Source organism: Taeniopygia guttata, chromosome 23, assembly GCF_048771995.1.
Source record: "Taeniopygia guttata chromosome 23, bTaeGut7.mat, whole genome shotgun sequence".
Lineage (NCBI taxonomy): Eukaryota > Metazoa > Chordata > Aves > Passeriformes > Estrildidae > Taeniopygia > Taeniopygia guttata.
Genome location: NC_133048.1, coordinates 3,568,437 through 3,584,850, shown reverse-complemented (window position 1 = coordinate 3,584,850; position 16,414 = coordinate 3,568,437). Strand labels below are relative to the sequence as shown.

Here is a 16,414-nt window from a genome sequence, read left to right as displayed (position 1 = left end):
GGGGACCACTCCGGGAGCGCTCCCGAACCCCCGGGAACCGCTCCGGGACCACTCCGGGATCCCCGGGAACCGCTCGGAGAATCCCCGGGGGATGCTCACTCGGGGTCCCGGCCCTTCTCCCCCCCGGTTCGGGCCTGGCCCCACCAGCCCCGAGGGCTGAAGCCCCGGAAAGGGGCCGGTGCTGCGCCCCCACCAACCCCGGTACCGCAGCGGGAGAACGAGCCCGAGGTGTCGGCACCGGCGCGTTTATTGCTGCGCTCCGCAGGGCCGGGGGCTCGCTCCGAGGCCGAGGAACGGGGGCGGTGCCGGTGATGCCGTCCTGGGGAGGGGCTCCGGGGGGCTCAGCGCAGCTGCGGGAGGAGCGCTGCCAGCGCCCCCAGCGCCACGGGCAGGAGCGGGGGGCCGGCACCGGGCGGGCTCGGGCTGCCGCTGACCGTGGCGTTCACCGCGGCGGCATCTTCCGGAACGGGCTCCTCCGCCTTCGCTTTCGGGTCCTTCGCCTGGCCGAGCGACTGGCAAAGAAAAACAGCTTCAGACATCCCTCCCGACGGCAGCGCGGCGGGGAGAGCCCCGACACCCCACACGGGACGGGCTTGGGGCACCGCGGTGCCCACGCTGCCCCGGCCCGGCGGGACAAACGCCCTCCTGTCCCCTGGCAGGGTCCCCTTCACGCTCCGGCTCTTGGCTTTGGGCTCGAAGTGAGCTCTCCCTGGAATCGCTGCCCTGCTGCTAACCCGGGGCGTTCAGAAATCAGGGGGAAGTGGAAGCCAGGGAGCGGTCTCTGCTCCTCTGGCTGCTGCGGGGGAGTGCTGAGAAGGTGTCGGGCCATGGCCCTGCAGAAGAAGAAGAAGAAGAAGAAGCAGAAGAAGGAGAAGAAGAGATGGGGTGTGGGGAACGCCCGTGCTGGAAGCGAGGGGCAGGGGAAGGAGGGACCCCGAGCCCGGGCAGGGCGCAGTCGGTGTGTGAAATGCAGCACAACCAGGGTGGCAAGCTCGGGGCAGTTTCTTTCCCACTCTAACGCTGCCCTGGCTGCTGGAAAAGCAATGCCGTTTCCCACACAATGAAGCACACTGTCTTACACCCCTCCCAGGGTCCCTCCCGAGATGGGAAAGCACCAGGAATGAAGCCCAAAACTCTGCTCTGCCCCTTTGCCACACTCTTGTCCTTTTTGCCTGCTTTACAGAGGGGAAAATCCCCAAATCTACATGCACCCCGTGGAGCTGGCAGCAGGTCCCATCTGTGGGGAACTTCATGAGTGAAAGAAGCACAGACAAATCTGGCATCGGTACCAACATGTAGGAAAAAAAAAATCATCCCAAAAGCTGCCTCAAATCATCCCTGGAGCTGCATCGTGCTCCCCAAAAGTGCTGGTGGGTTCATCCCTGCCACCCAGGAGAGCCCCGTGTCCCCACCCTGGCTCTCAGTCCATGGAACCCCGCCGCAGGAAGGGCAGGAACAACCAGAGGCAACCACAGGCGTGTGTCCAGCAGCCCCTCCAGCCCAGCACCCCCAGTGCGGGCATGGCCAGGCCGGAAAATGGGCTGGAGAGCCCTGCCAGACTTCCAGATGCCAGCGGTACCCTCAAGGCAAAGAAAGGCGTGAAGAAAGAACCACATGGAAGAGTTCGGACCTCCCGGAGCACAGCACAGCGGTGAAAGCCAGAGAGAAAACCCAACCTGGAGGTTTTCAGCTAGAAGCAGAGGGCAGAGGTGGGAGCTGGGCACATCCTTACCAGGCACAGGGCGAGCAGGGCGAGCAGGCGGGCACGCTGCAGGGGCGGCATGGCCGGGGCTCCGCGGGGCTCTGGCACTTCCCGTGGCACTTCCCCGTTTGCCCCGAGCCTTTAAGGCCGGCGGGGGCACCGCGCACCCAATCGCGCCTCCCTTCCCCAGCAGCGGCGGGACCGGCGACGTTTGGGTTTGGGGAAGTCGCAGCTGCTGCCTGCGCTGCGAGGGAAAAGGTGCAGGAGATGGATTTGCTGCTCCCCTGGCACCAGAGCAGCTCCCTGCTCCCGGGCATGGCAGTGATGAGGGACAGAGCAGAGAAATTTCAGCTCTCCTGGAGTCGCTGAATAAAGTGGTGTAAAGGGATGAGCACAGGATGCCAGCCATGGAGGGAAGCAGTGGAGAAATGGACAAAAAAGGATAAAAATAAAATTCCCCACTACAGTGGGGGTTCTTTTGGAAGTAAGTGAAAAGAAGCAACCGTGCATCCCCAGATAAAAAGTTGAAGCAAAGGCTGAAACCCCTCAGGCTCTGCTTCTCCCTGGGGCCTCTCTGTCCTCACACCCACCAGGGACTAAGAGTGACTGAAACCATCCCTGGATCAGCGGGAGGGTTTGCAAATCGCAGCCCAGGTTGGAAGGAATAAACCTCCTTCCCTCCAGGTGGAGCTGGAGCCAAGGCGTCCCTTGGGATTTCAGTTACAGATCCTAAATAAAGGGGGAAATGCTTCCTTTAATCCCCTGAAGTGGGAAATGCTTCCTTTAATCCCCCAGCTCCCTCTGCTCACAGCAGATCTCTGAGATCCCTCGCCCTGCAACACAGGAAGCGAAAGGGATCTGGTTATTTTAAGATGGTTTGAAATGAATAAAGTCACTGGAACGTGCTGAGAACACACACCTGCTGTCTGGGTTCGTGCTGGTGAAGCACATCGTAGTGAGCTCCCCGTCAGCTCCCACCCTCAGCCGAGGGCTCTGCTGCGGAAAAGCTTTACCAAATTTTGCTTGGTTTTGCTCTTTGGGCAAGTAGAAATTACTTGAGCCCAGCCAACATCCCTGGCAGTGTCCAAGGCTGGGTTGGACAGGGTTTGGAGCAATGTGGGACAGTGGGAGGTGTCCCTGCCCAGGGCAGGGGGTGGGATGGGATGAGCTTCGGGGTCCCTGGAGCCCAAACCCGTCTGTGGCTCTGTGCACGCCCCATCAAAGGGGATAAAACCGGGGGGATAACGGGCCTGTGCCACTCGCCTGCAGCTGGCGAGGCCGAGCTCCCCGGGTGGGATGGGGGAACCCAGGAAAGGCTCCCGGGATGGGGACCGGAGCTGGGGCAGCACCAGCGGGGCCCCGGTGAGAAAACAGGGACCGAGGGAGCAGCTGAGGGAATCGGGAGGAGCCCCAGGCCAGGCTGAGATGTGTGTGCAGAGCGGGGCTGAGGAGAAAATTGGGTCCCACTCCCGGTAATTCCCGGTGCCGGTGTCCCGGGAGAACGCGCGCGGTGCACGCTGGGAATTGTAGTTCCCGGGGAACTACAGCGCCCTCCACGTGACCAGCGCCGGACCAATCGCAGCCGGCCCCGCGTCGCCGTGGCAACCGGCTGTACACAAGATGGCGGCGGGAGGTGAGTTGCCAGGCCAGGCCAGGCCAGGCCAAGGAGTCCCTGCAAGGCTCCCTCCGCTCCTGCTCCGGGGTCAGCACTAATAAAACACGGAGGGTAAAGCCCGTGGGGGAGCTGGGAGTTCTGGCCCAGCGGTTTTTCGGTGACACTCACGGCCAGACCCCTTCTGTGGCTCCCCTCTCGCACCCACAACCAGAACCAAGGGATTTTTACCCGAAAAGTCCTCCCTGCTGTGGCAGACCAGGAGCCCTGCTCACAGGTATTTGTGCTTTCAGGTGCAGCTCACGCTGACGTGGAGCTCTCGTCCTCTCTGGCGGAAAAAATCTCTCTGTTGGAACAAAAAATAGAGAAACAAGCACAAGAAATCCAGCTGCAGGTAAAAGTCAGCCTCTTGCTGAGGCTGCTCTGTCCCCTGCCACAGGAATTTCACCTCTCAGACGTTGTGTGAAGTCCATCTGTGGCCTGCTGTTAATTACCCAAATGAGCCCTTTACAAAGCAACAGAGCAGTGGGATCCGGCCTTGGGGTGGCAGAGGGGACAGTCCCTGCTGGGGCTTCTTGCAGCAGTGACTCTCAGCACCCTGGCACTAACATCAGCAGCTCTTTGGCTTCAGAATTAAATTTTTTTCCTTCCTGTGGTGGTACATGCCCCCTTTTGTTTTCTGAAACAGCAGCTGCTTGCACAGGAGAGTGGTACTGGAGCAGCCCTCTCTGCATCACTGACTGGAGTAAAGACCCTTTAAAATCTTAGAATAAATACCCTTTAAAATCTTAGAATAAAAACCTATTTTTGTTCAGTTTGGATTTTTTAAGACGTGGCTGCAGAGATGCTGGTTTAGTTGCCAGACCAGCAGGTCTGAGCAGGAGCATCAGGTGCAGAGGGAGGATGGGAGATGGGTCACCCACTCCTGGAGCTCTCCATTTATCCCAGCCCTCCTTTGAGGCTCATTAAGGTGTCTGTGGGGTGATTCAGCCCTGCTGAGCCTTTGGGCAGCGCTGGGTGGGGGGAGAGGAGCTGCAGCAGCCCAGAACTGACCCAGCCCTTTGTTCTGCCCCTGAAGGACGGGAGGATCGCCGAGCTGGAGGAGAAGATAAAGACTCTTCAGGAAGGGGAAGGTAAAAATCGTTCTGCCTTTGGCAGCTCCAGAGCAGGGCAGAGCTGGCATTTGTGTCTGTAACTCTGCTGCAAAACATCCTGAGCTGTTTCTGTGGGTTTCTGAGCTTCCACGGGTGTGAAGCCAACCACAGGCAGCCGAGGATGGGCAGAAGTGCAGTAAACACTGCCGAGCTCAAACAGCAGGAAGGCAGCTCCTCACAGCTGGGAGAAACCAAACACACACGCGGAGTCTCCGCAGGATTCTGAACTCCAGATTGAGCCCAGCTCGCAGTGAGTCTCTGGAGGTGTTTCCCCCTGCTCAGCTCCCTGCATCCAGCAGCTTTTCCAGCCCCAGCTGGAGCCCACACACGTTTCCTGCAGGGCTGAGCGGCCTGCTGTGTGCAGGGCTGTGGTGAGCTCTCCATTTCCTGAGCACAGAGCTCAAATGTGGCTGTCAAACCACAGACATGAGCTCTGTTCCCCCTGCTGCACCGTGCTGCCATCCAGCCAAGATTCCAGGATCCAGCTGCAGCAGGCACCTGCTCCTTTTGGGCTCCTTAGGGCTGAGGGAGCTGAGCAATTTCCACCATAGACCTGCCAACAGCACCACTCACATCAGCTCCCACGGTTTTAAATTCCCTGGGCTGGTTCACAACTGTCCTTTGGTCTGCCAGCAGCGTTGTCAAACCACTGCAGGGTGAATTGTCCCCTTCAGCCCCTGTGTCCCACGGGTGTGAGTTCACTGAGCACAGGCAGGTGCTGCTGGGGCTCTGCCCTGTGTGGCACAGGTGATCCACAGCTCTTCCTTCAGGATCTTCAGAGGAACATCAGCTTTTCTCTTACAGATGCTTCTGACTCGCCCAGCACAGAACTGGAAATGAGGTGCTTTCGGCTGCAGAGCCAGGTCTGGGAGATGGAGGTGAGGCTGCTCTGCCTGCCCTGAGCCAGCTCTCCTGTGGGCTGGGGTCACTGCACTCCCAGTTTGGCCTTTTCCAAGCTACCCCTTTGATTCACCTCTGAGAAGGAGGAGCAGGCTGGATGTGAGCAGCAGGAGAAGGTTTAAACACACCAACACCTGTGCCCTGATTGCCAGGGCTGCAGGAATGCCCAGCTCCTGCAGCCCTGGGAGGTTCCCCTGGCACTACAAATCTCTCCTCCTCCCTTTCCCCTGCTGCGGATAGAGCTGCTATCACTGCCCTAGTGAGTCTGTCTGTGTGCCAGGGCCAAGCCAAACCTGTTCCACCTCCCTCTGTGCCTCCCACAGCCACAGCTGACCCCTCTCGGGCTCCCTTTTCCTGTTCTCTGCAGCTCTGGGCACCAAAGCCGACCTGACTCTGGTCTTGCAGCGGTTCCTGAATGACTACGGCCTGGTCTGGGTTGGAGAGGCACGGCAGCAGCTGGGAGACCCAGAACCACTCCAGGAGGAGGAGCTGCCAGCAGGGAACCCCTGCAAGCTGGGTAAATAAACCTCTGTAAGATCCCACCTTCACTCTGGCTGAAGCTGCTAGCCCAGCTCCCACCGCGTGCTCAGAGAAGGGGGAGTAGAAAAGCACCAAAACCTCAGGATTTGGGTCTTCAAAATTTGCAATCATGGGCCAAGATCTTCACGTCGATCCCTCTCAGGGGCACAAACATGGAGCAATCTAACAGGAGCTCAGCAGAAGGTTTAGTTTTATATACCTGTGTTATGTACACCCTTCTGGGGGAAGAGGGGAGAACCTGATGGCTCAGCCCTGCAGGAGGAGCAGCTATTTCCTGCAGAATTCACAAACCTGCACATTTGAGGCTTGGCTGCTCTAATGACATTGACACAGAGTGGGTGGAAAATGGAATCAGGTGCTTTGTGTACACAGGAGCTGTAGTAACTTACCCACAGAGCCTGGCTCCATCAGGGAGTGTTGTTTGCCTTCCCTCCCAGGCACCATGTGAGGGTTTAATTGAGACCTGACTCTGCTGTCTGGAGTCCAAGCAGCTTTGGCAGTGGCTCCTTAGGAAGTGGTAACAGAGGAAAAAAAAAAATGATTTGGACTGTAGAGCCAAAGCTGCTTCCTAACCACCAGGCAAGTATTAGCCTGGAGCTTCCCTTAGATGCAGGAGGGCAGAGGGAGTGCAGCAGAAACAGTTTTGGTTTCAGCTCGGTGACCCTTTTCAAGGGTATTTCTGCATCATTCTTTAGCAACTCATAAAAAAAAGCAGAACAACCAAGGACTTCAACTCAGCTAAGATCATTCCTCTCATTTCCTCTTTTGACTTCTTTCCTCTGTCCTGTCACAGCCCTTTTACTACTTCCCCCTGCCACCCTCAAAGCCCCAGACAAACATCCTGGCAGAGTCCCTGCCCTGCTGCAGGCAGCTGCCCGTGTTGATACTGGCACCTCCTCAGCACCCGTGCCCTGATCCTCTGACCCAAGCTGCTTAATCCAGCTGGTGCAGCTCCTCATCCTGCAGGGCACAGGGACAGCACAGCACTCCCGAGAGGATCCAGGAGCCCGGTGTGGGCTCCAGGAGCTGCTCTGGAGCTGCTCTGGAGCTCTGAGCTGCAGCCCCAGCGCTGCAGGCCTGCCCTGCCCTTGTGGTTCAGCACACAAAAGCTCGCACCACGTTCTGCAAACGTGTGAAGGGCAAAGCACAGGCAGCCCAGCAGTGGCAGGGCTGGAACACAGCTCAGATTCACAGCGACAAACCCATCCTGCCCCCCTAACTCTGATCCCTCTGCCACAGGTGAGCCCGTTGTGTGCAAACACCAGATTGACTTTGATTTAATCCTGGAGAACATTAAGGATTTGAACTCGCTGGTGGGAGAGGGCATTCCTCAGATCGTGCACACGCCTCGGGGGGCTCGGCTGGGGCGGCCGGAGCCGCTGCCTCTGACCCTGTACCGAAATGGCATCGTCGTGGGACACGGAGCCTTCCGGCCCTACCAGCACCCAGCCACGCAGGTATGCCAGGGCTGAGAGCAGTCAGAGCCATCCTGCCAGCACCCACCGAGCCCAGGAAAGGGGAGAGGCCTTCTGAGCTCCCCTCAGGCCTGCAGAGCAGCCCCCTGCACCCTGCCGTGCCTGGTGTGTCCTGCAGTAATGCCAGAGATGGAGATGCTGTGTCTGTGGTGCTGCACGGCCACAGCCCCACACACAGGAGCAGCCCAGCAGCAGGCTGAGGTGTGACCTCCGTGCTCTCAGAGCTCTCCTGTTGTTTCAGCAATGCCTGCAGGACATCATGGATGGTTATCTCCCCTCAGAGCTGCAGCCACGCTACCCCGACGGTGTCTGCTTGCAGGCAAGTGCCACACCCTGCTCTTGGCTCTTGGCACGGGGATTTTGCCGGATGGTGCCCAGAGAAGGGGAGGCTGAGGTTTGTGGTGCTGTGCAGGTGTGTCTGGGGCCAGGGGAGCCGTTACAGGAAGGGCTTCAGCATCAAGGCTGAAGGGTTCCTGTGCCTCAGTGAACCTGCCTTGGAACAAGGCTTCTGAGAGCTCTGTAAGACAAGCAGCACACGCAGGAAATGAAGAGGTGTGTCACAAAAAGAAGTGGGGAAAAGGTCTCAAATAGTTCCCCTGGAAAAGCTCGTAAAGTGAGAAAGAACAAGAACCTTTTAAAGACGATGTCATGAGAGTTTATTTTGCCACAGCTTAAATGGATTTGGCCACCTGAGGTTCTTTTGGGCCCCAGTTTTTGATTTCCCAGAAATGGCAAAGAGCCAAAGCCACATTTTCAGGCAGAGAGCCTCAGAGGACTCAAATCTGGGTCTTGGAGCGCACCTGCAATGTCAGCAGGACAACCAGAGGCTGGACTCTCCCCGTGCCACGGAGAAACCAGGGCACAACTGCCTGAGCAGGACAAGGACAGGCCAGCTGGAGCGAGCTGGGAGCTGTGGAGGTTCAGAAGTCACACAGAAGGGGGATTGTGCAAAGCTCTGGGGGCTGAGGTTCCCTAGAAGCAGCCTTGGTTTCTTTTGGGGTTTACAACTGCAGCTGGCTATCGCTGTGGTTTGCTGGGCTCTGATGCAGCAAGAGGAGCTTGTGCAACAGGCAGATTTGCTTACAGGTCACTGACAGGAGGGACGTGGTGTTTCAGAAGCCAGACCTTCCAGGGAGCTTTCCTGGCCTTGGCCAGGCGGTGGGTACTTCAGAATCCAACAGAGTGCAGGAAACCTCCACGAGCCCAGGTAAAATCTTAAACCTGCCTCAAAAATGCTGCTGGTTCTTGAGGAGGAGGATTCTTAAACCTTATCAGGGCAATGCAAGGGGTAGGAGGGGAATGTGAGGGTCTCAACCCTTCTGGGTCAGAGCCTGGCCTTGCCTCAGGAGCTGGGAGCCAGCAGCACACACGGGATCCTCTCAGCATTAATCCTGCTTAAGAATGGGACGTGACAAGTCATAAAAGAATAGAAATTCAGCAGGTTTCCAAAAACACATCTGCCCTGTGCCCTTCTGAAAGGCCAAGCTCCTTCCACCTTCACCACATCAAAGGATGCTGAGGTAACCCTGCAGGCCTGGGGGGGGGAGAGCTGCTTGGAAACACCACACCTTTCAACCAGCTCCTTCCAAAAAAGTAAATATTGCCAAGCCAAATTTACCGTAACTGCACCGAATATAGGACAGTTTCTCTTCAGAATTTCACAACAGAAAATGGGACATCAAAGGCTACAGATTTCCTCATTTTGCTTCTAGACACTTGCATTCTGTGTAAGCAGTATCTGATAGGGCTGGGAAGTCAGAGACAGAAATCAGTGGGTCTGTGGGTGCACCACTGAATAACCCACCACATGTGTCCCTCATGAGAAACAGCTGCCTGCTTCCATACGTCTGGTCTCAGTCACCTCAAGGCTAAAGCTAAATATCCCCTTTATCTAAGCACCTAAAAACCAAAAATTGTCCAAGCAGAAAAGGAATGGACACCTACAAATACACCCTCACAAGGTGAAAAACGTCCAAGTCTGTAACAATGTGATAGTCCCAGTTTTTCAGAGCAGAGCTGCCTGCCTGCTGTGCATCCCAGCTGTGCACTGCACAGTTCCCAGATTGGTGTTGACAATCAAATATTTAGTGGGGCAGAAAGTGGGACAGCTTCAAGAGAGGAACCCGAGAGCTGCTCTGGGCCTCGCTGGGGTGCTGAGAGCTCTCCCTGTCGGCGGCCACGCTCTCTCCTTTCACCAAATCTGCCTCTTCGGGGGCAATTTGTCACAGAGGTCCCACGTGGGAATCCAGGGCGTCCCTCTGGCTGCCCTGGGACCCTGGCAGGGGTCAGGAACCCCCCTGGACAAAGCCCCCAGAGACACTGTCTGTGATCTCTGGCCATGGAAAAGAGTTTTCAATCTTACAGGACAAATTACCAGCTCTGAGTGTTTGATATAAGTAATAATTAAGTGTGGCACAGGTGCAAAAGTAAAATTTTAGGTTTCTAGATTAGGGGTTCCAAGGGGACAAGATGGAGGAAATTGGGTGTGCCTTGTCCTTTTTCTCCTTCTTCATGCCCTCCATGTTTCACTGTGGTGGTGGCATTTTTCTGTTGGTTCCGGCTGGGGACACACTGTCCAACGTAGGTGACAGATATTGGCACGTTATTGTAAATCCAGCACAGGTAGTTTGTGGTATTTAATGTTTGTACCATCCCACTGAGGGCAGAGCCCCACACGCTGCCCTGCAGGACAGAGCTGCGGCAGGGCAGCAGAACATGTTAGAGATAAACAGAATAAACAACCTTGAAACAGCACAGACCAATTATGGCTTCTTTGGCAGGGGGCTGACAGACAGAGACTTTCTACAATGTCGGGATCATTTCAATATCACAGATTCTGACAGTCCTACACGGACATATCTCCCCTCTGCTCTGCCAGGTCCCACAAGCTCCTGGGAGCAGCTTCCCCACCAGCTGTCCCAGCCCCTGCAGCACAGAGGGAGAGCGGGCAGTGCCCGAGGCGCGGCCGGAGCAGCGCCACAGGTACGAGGGGGCTCCCCAGACACCCCCAGGAGAGACCAGGGCGATGCTCTGGGCTCAGCTCCCCGCACAGCATCCACAGCCCCTCCTGGGCCTCTCTCAGCTCGGTGTAACCTCCCAGAGAGGCTGCACCAGGGCACACGTGGCACTTGGCACCTGCCTCACGGCTGTGCCCGCTCTCCCTGCGGCCCAGGCAGCGCTGACACTCACCTGCTTTGGTTTTAGGGCTCTGAGGAGCAGCAGAGGAGCAAGGAAATCCTGGTGGAAACACCTGGGCTGGCTGCCCTGCAGAGGTACAGGAATAGCCCCCCATCCCCTTCCTCCTATTTCATCACGGCAGGTTTAGTTCAGGGAGTTGAGATGAGGAATGGACTTTCCCCTTTTAGACCTTAGTTAGACAAAAGGCCAAGTTTGGTCCTTTGGGAAAACCACTGAATTTTTCATGGCAAACATGCCATATTTTACATCTCTAACAAAAAGCTTCTGTTGTTCAAAATGTCACTTATTTATGTGAAAGTTTTCCCGACAGCAAGCCAAGGCCTAAGAGTTTGTAACCATTGAAGGAGCTCTTTGCAGTTCTATTAAATGGAGAACGCCTCCAGGAAACTGATGCCTGGGTGGGAGGTTTCACAAACAGCACTTTTCCACTCAGTCTTCTGCCAAGCCAAGACCCAAATAGCTAATGAAAAAAAAAAAAAACCCAAGCAGATTATTTTTAATCAAAGAAGTAGGACGAAGTACTTACCAGACAGCCCTGGTTTAAAATGAAAAAGCTAAAAAAGGCCATTAATTCTCTTCAAGGCACCTTCAGGCTAGGAAAGCACAGCAGCAGTTTGGGCAGTGGGTTGGTCTGGGTGCCCACAGTCAGAGGGGGCCTCATTCACCTCAAGGACATTCCCAAACATGAAAGTCCTCTCCCCTGGTCTGAGTCTCTGCCTGCTGAGGGAGCTCGCTCCTGGGCTGACAGGCTCTCTGTCCCCAGGGTGAGGCCGGCACAGGAGGCTGGAGCTCCCCTCTCTGCCTGTTGCACCCTGCGCGTCAGGTCCGAGAGCGGGGAGCGGACCTACGAGCTGAGGATGCTGCTCACGGACACCATCGGGGACCTGCGCCAGCACCTCACCCACATCAGGTAGCCCAGGACTCCCTCCCCGCCTTGCCTGACTCTGTAGGACCCCTGAAGAGGGTTCTTGAGGTCCTGGAGCTTCAAACAGCAGCCTGAGCTGGGTCACAGCCCTGTGTCCAGCAGTGCCAGGGCCCTGAGAAGCTCAGAGCATTTCATACCCACCTTTGCCACACAGCAACAGAGATGAACTTTTGTGCTCCCAAACCTGCCATCAGATCCAGGCCCACGGCTGCCTTTGCCTCCTTCCAGCACTCACCCAGCTGCTGCCACCCCTCCCAAGGTGCTGGAAGCTGAGCCGCAGCCTTTGCTTTGTGTCCCAAAACATCCAACGCTGCACAAGGGCTCCCTCAGCCTGTTGGGGACAGCTCCAGAAGGCTGAGGGCCCCCTTTGCTGTCCCCTCTTCCCACTCCTGCCGCAGGCCTGGCCCAGTGTGAGCCCAGATGAGCTCAGTGCTGCTGGGATGCAGGAGCCTCCTTCCTCCCCACTGCAGCTGGCCACGCTGCAGTTTGGGCTGGAAGCCCTTTTTCTGCTCTTGCATAACCACAGCTGGATCAGCCAAAGCACCTCAGCAAATCCTTGGGGAATCCCAGGAGTAGATGATTGTGCTGTTCTTTCCTAGGGGTGGAAACTCGGACTATGAGATCATCAGCACCTTTCCCCAGAGGGTGTACACCGACAGCTCCAGGAGCCTGCAGGAATGTGGGCTGGTCCCCCGGGCCTCTCTGCTGCTCCGCAGGAGAAACCCATCCCAGCAGGAGGGGAGGGGGCTGCAGACAGCCTGAAGTGCTCATCCCCAGCTCTGCACAGGGAGGGAGCTGCCTCTCACCTTATCCGACCTGCCCTGGCTGGGAAAAAGGGAGAGGTTTTCTTTCCAGATTCAGTTTCACTGTGCCACTACCTGGGATGGAGAAGAGCTGGGAGCAGCCATTTGGCCACTCCCGTGGGCAGAGGGGGCCAGGCCCGGTCCTGCTGCCTCACAGTGGCTGCTGCTCCCCTGACAGCTGGGTCCCAGCACAGGGACACTTCCACCAGCTCACCTGGGCTCCTCATCTCTGTGCAGGGCTACCCAGGCTGACCCCTGCCCAGGGGAGCCTGCCAGCCTCAGCCCAGCACCGGGCAGCTGCTTAGCAGTGCTCAGGGACTGGAGCAGCAGGATGGACACACAGCCAGGGGCAGTTTGCGTTCTGCACACAGCAGCTCCCTACAGATCTCACCTGCTCTGGCAGCAGGGGACAAACAGGCTCAGTCCCACGGCCTCTGCTGGAGCTAAACCTGAAGGCCTTGAGCCATTGCAGTGCTGGGGCTGAGCCAGGCTCGGCTCAGCCCTGCTCCTGGGTTTCCTGTACGTGCACAGCTCCTTCCCTTGGACAGCCCCCAGCTGCAGCGGCCCCGGCTCCAGCCTGCCTGGAGGTACCCGCCCTCCTCCTCCCGCTGCTGGATGCTGCAACAGGACACCGTGTCATTGGAGACAGCATAATCCCTCCGTGCTCTCTGCCCAACCCTGAACAAAGCATCTTCCTCCCCGTCCAGTGGGCTGGGGCTGCACTTTTCCTTTTTCCTTTCCCCAGCACATTCTTCCCATTCCAGCTGTGACAAGCTCTCACTTGACTCCCAGCTGACAACACTCCCACTCACACGAGGCAGGGCCTTCTGGCAGGTTCCCTCTTTGCACAGACCCAGCCCTCATTAAAGGTTCCCAATAAAACCCTTTATTTCAGCTGCCATTTCCACTTCCTTTAGATTTCAAAGGCACGGTTACTGTGGAAGCTCAGAGCTCTTCCCAGACCCCTCTGACCAGAGCAGCACAACTCAAACACAGGAAGCAAACCAGCAGCTTCCACAGCTCCCCGTGAGCAGTGACTCAACCCACACAGCTCTCCCTCAGCTTCCTCCTTTTTCCACCTGTAGCACATTCAGGAGCAGCTGTTTCCCCTGCCCCTCTGTATCCTGGTCTAATCTTTGTGCCAAAGGTTTGTTTTGCACTCCCACGTCTGGCTGAGGCTGTCCCTGCCCCGGGCTGCCACTGTCACCAGGCAGAGGAGAGGAATGCTCTGGTACCTGTCACTGCCGTAGGACATTCAGACACGTCCTGGGAGCCTTTGATTAGCAGCAGCAATCTAGGGTGTTAAGATCTTTGTGTCAGGCTGCAGCAGCAGGTACAACCCACTCAGCTGGAAATGACTCACAATCCTTAGGGAGGGTGATGTTTAACCTGTAGCCAAAATAAAACCGAATTTAAAAGAAACGCAAGAGTAGCGCTGTGAAAGGTACAGTAACATTTAATAGCATCTCGGAAGACAACACTGGTTATAAACTTGCTTTTTGGCAGGAAAACAAAATGCACTTGGTCCAGGATTGCAAAAAAGCCAACACAAAGAGGAAAGCTGGGACAGCTGGAGCATCAGCTGTTCTGGGGCAGCCCTGAGCCATTAATGCTCACCAGGGAGCCTGGGCAGGGTGGAGGGCGGCCAGAGCAGCACAGATCCCACTTCCAGCCCCACCCATTCCCCAGGCTGCCTTCGCCCCCAGCTCGACCGTGGTGGGCACTCAGACCCAAGTTCTGTGCAGTATTTTTGCATTAAATTAAGACAAACAAAAAAAAAACACCCTTTACTTAGTTGCCATAATCTCTGCAGTTGAGATGAAGAGGGGGTAAAAGAGATAAACAAAAGAGGAAGTGAGGCAGCAGAATTTACAATTTTAACAGCAACTGGGAGAAGTGGGAAGTACCAGGCAGCCCCGAGCCCTTCCCTGGCGAGGCAGGGGAGGGGGCTGGGGGCCAGGATCACCTCGCACAGCCCCGGAGGCTTTGCTGTTTACAGAGGCACTGGAAGCTGCCGTGAGCCAGGCCCAGCTCTGCTCACAGCCCAAGCAGCGAGCGTCACGCTTTCTTTGGATCCCTCCGAGATGATTCCGGGGTAGGCAGGAGGGAGTCGGAGGCAGCTGCAATGAGGAGTTTTGGTCATGGGTTTTTCCCTGTGCTGGGATACAGGTGGTGGTGCCAGGACAGCGCTGACAACCCGGAGGTGAAGGTGGTTGGAGATGAGGGCGCTCAGGAATGCAGGTAGAGTCCAGGACGGGAGGGGAAGCAGGGCTCAGGCCAACTTCAGGAACTCCTGCAGAGTGTTTTGCTCCACCGCTTCCACAAAGAGCTCGTAATCCTGCAGGGAAACGCCACACGGTCGCTCACGAGGGGCCCTGAGCCCACGGCACAAACTGGTCCACAGCCCTGGCACCAGCTGCTTGTGCCAAGGATGACAGGACAAAGCGGGCACAGCCCCACTGCCACCCAAAGCCCCCCGCCTGGGTCCCCTTTTTCCCCGAGGCAAACAGCCGTGAATCCTGGCAGCACCTGCTCCCTGCACCTCACAATAAACGATTTAAAAAGCATCCTGAACACGAGCAGCCAAGCCTAGGACAGGACACCACCCACCACCCACCCCAGGGTGCCAACTGGGCACGAGCCTCACCCCGCAGTACTGGTCCCCGTTGACGATCTGGGGTGGGATGGCTTTGGGGTTGCCTGCCTTCGCCCTCATCTCCTCCCGCAGAGCGTTGTCCTGGGAGATATCCACCAGCTCGTACTTGATGTTCTTCCCGTCAAGGATTCGGGTCACCTCGCTCTGCTGGGATTTGATCTGGAAGGCGGGTGGGAAAGGCGGGTTACGGGGAGATGGAGCCCGGAGGGTGGGCACACACCCAGCTGCTCAGCACGGTGCCACCCCGCCGGCGTGGGGGACAGAGGGGACACCGGGGATGGGGCGGGGGGCTCCGCCGCTGCACGGAACAGAGCCGCCCGCCCCCGTTCGCGGCCCTGCCACCGGCGCTCACCTCCCGGGAGCCGGTCACCGAGGTGCTGTAGACCTTGAGGGTGCTCATGGTGCGATCGCGGCCGCTCCCAGCGCCAGCCCGGCCGAGGGAGGAGGGAGGGAGCGGGGAGGGACCGGGCAGGCTCGGCCCGGCGGGGCTCGGCGGGAGGGAGGGACCGGGGAGGAGCGGCGGCGCCGCATGTGACCGCGGGCGCCAATGGGGCCGGCGGGCCCGGGCATGCGGGATCGGCGGGGCCGGCCCGGGGAACCGCCCCGGCGGGTACCGGGGAGCACCGGCACCGGCCCGATGGGTACCGGGGAGCGCCGGTACCGCTCCCACCGGGCACCGGCACCGCCCCGACGGGTACCGGGGAGTACGGGCACTGGCCCGATGGGTACCGGGGAGCACCGGCACCGCTCCCACCGGGCACCGGCACCGGCCCGACGGGTACCGGGGAGCACCGGCACCGGCCCGATGGGTACCGGGGAGCGCCGGCCCGGCGGGTACCGGGGAGTACGGGCACCGCTCCCACCGGGCACCGGCACCGCCCCGATGGGTACCGGGGAACACCGGCACTGCTCCCACCGGGCACCGGCACCGCCCCGGCGGGTACCGGGGAGTACGGGCACTGCTCCCACCGGCACCGGCACCGCCCCAATGGGTACCGGGGAGCACCGGCACCGATCCCACCGGGCACCGGCACCGCCCCGATGGGTACCGGGGAGTACCGGCACCGCCCCGATGGGTACCGGGGAGTACGGGCACTACTCCCACCGGGCACTGGCCCGATGGGTACCGGGGAGCACCGGCACCGCCCCGATGGGTACCGGAGAGCACCGACACTGGCCCGATGGGTACCGGGGAGTACGGGCACCGATCCCACCGGACACCGCCCCGATGGGTACCGGGGAGCACTGGCACCGCCCCGATGGGTACCGGGGAGTACGGGCACTGCTCCCACCGGGCACCGGCACCGCCCCGATGGGTACCGGGGAGCACGGGCACCGCTCCCACCGGGCACCGGCACCGCCCCGATGGGTACCGGGGAGTACCGGCACCGCTCCCACTGGGCACCGGCACCGGCCCGACGGGTACCGGGGAGTACGGGCACTGCTCCC

The 16,414-nt window shown here is 58.5% G+C and overlaps 2 protein-coding genes across 2 annotated transcripts; one reads left to right on the top strand and one right to left on the bottom strand.

Moving 5' to 3' along the window:
- Positions 1-3,292: 3,292 nt before the first annotated feature.
- UBXN11 (UBX domain protein 11) lies at positions 3,293-14,090 on the top strand. The gene is made up of 12 exons (XM_072917868.1): positions 3,293-3,335; positions 3,608-3,708; positions 4,393-4,447; positions 5,273-5,346; positions 5,774-5,885; positions 7,148-7,365; positions 7,625-7,702; positions 8,470-8,590; positions 10,262-10,365; positions 10,588-10,655; positions 11,345-11,491; positions 12,106-14,090. The coding sequence occupies exons 1-12, from the start codon at positions 3,323-3,325 to the stop codon at positions 12,266-12,268; spliced, it is 1,254 nt and encodes a 417-aa protein (XP_072773969.1). The 5' UTR covers positions 3,293-3,322; the 3' UTR covers positions 12,269-14,090.
- SH3BGRL3 (SH3 domain binding glutamate rich protein like 3) lies at positions 13,748-15,489 on the bottom strand. The gene is made up of 3 exons (XM_030290612.4): positions 15,318-15,489; positions 14,957-15,124; positions 13,748-14,647 (listed from the first exon to the last, which is right to left on the bottom strand). Exons 1-3 carry the CDS (start codon positions 15,363-15,365, stop codon positions 14,582-14,584), a joined length of 282 nt encoding a protein of 93 aa, XP_030146472.1. The 5' UTR covers positions 15,366-15,489; the 3' UTR covers positions 13,748-14,581.
- Between the last annotated feature and the right edge of the window lie 925 nt (positions 15,490-16,414).

Excerpts from the sequence above, each read along its gene's own strand:
- UBXN11 (XM_072917868.1), top strand. Across the intron at positions 5,886-7,147 it reads AGGGAACCCCTGCAAGCTGG|GTGAGCCCGTTGTGTGCAAA; the intron begins GTAAATAAACCT and ends CCTCTGCCACAG. Across the intron at positions 7,366-7,624 it reads ACCAGCACCCAGCCACGCAG|CAATGCCTGCAGGACATCAT; the intron begins GTATGCCAGGGC and ends CTGTTGTTTCAG.
- SH3BGRL3 (XM_030290612.4), bottom strand. The coding sequence starts at position 15,365 with ATGAGCACCCTCAAGGTCTACAGCACCTCGGTGACCGGCTCCCGGGAG. Across the intron at positions 15,125-15,317 it reads CGGTGACCGGCTCCCGGGAG|ATCAAATCCCAGCAGAGCGA; the intron begins GTGAGCGCCGGT and ends CCCGCCTTCCAG. Across the intron at positions 14,648-14,956 it reads ACGGGGACCAGTACTGCGGG|GATTACGAGCTCTTTGTGGA; the intron begins GTGAGGCTCGTG and ends GTTTCCCTGCAG.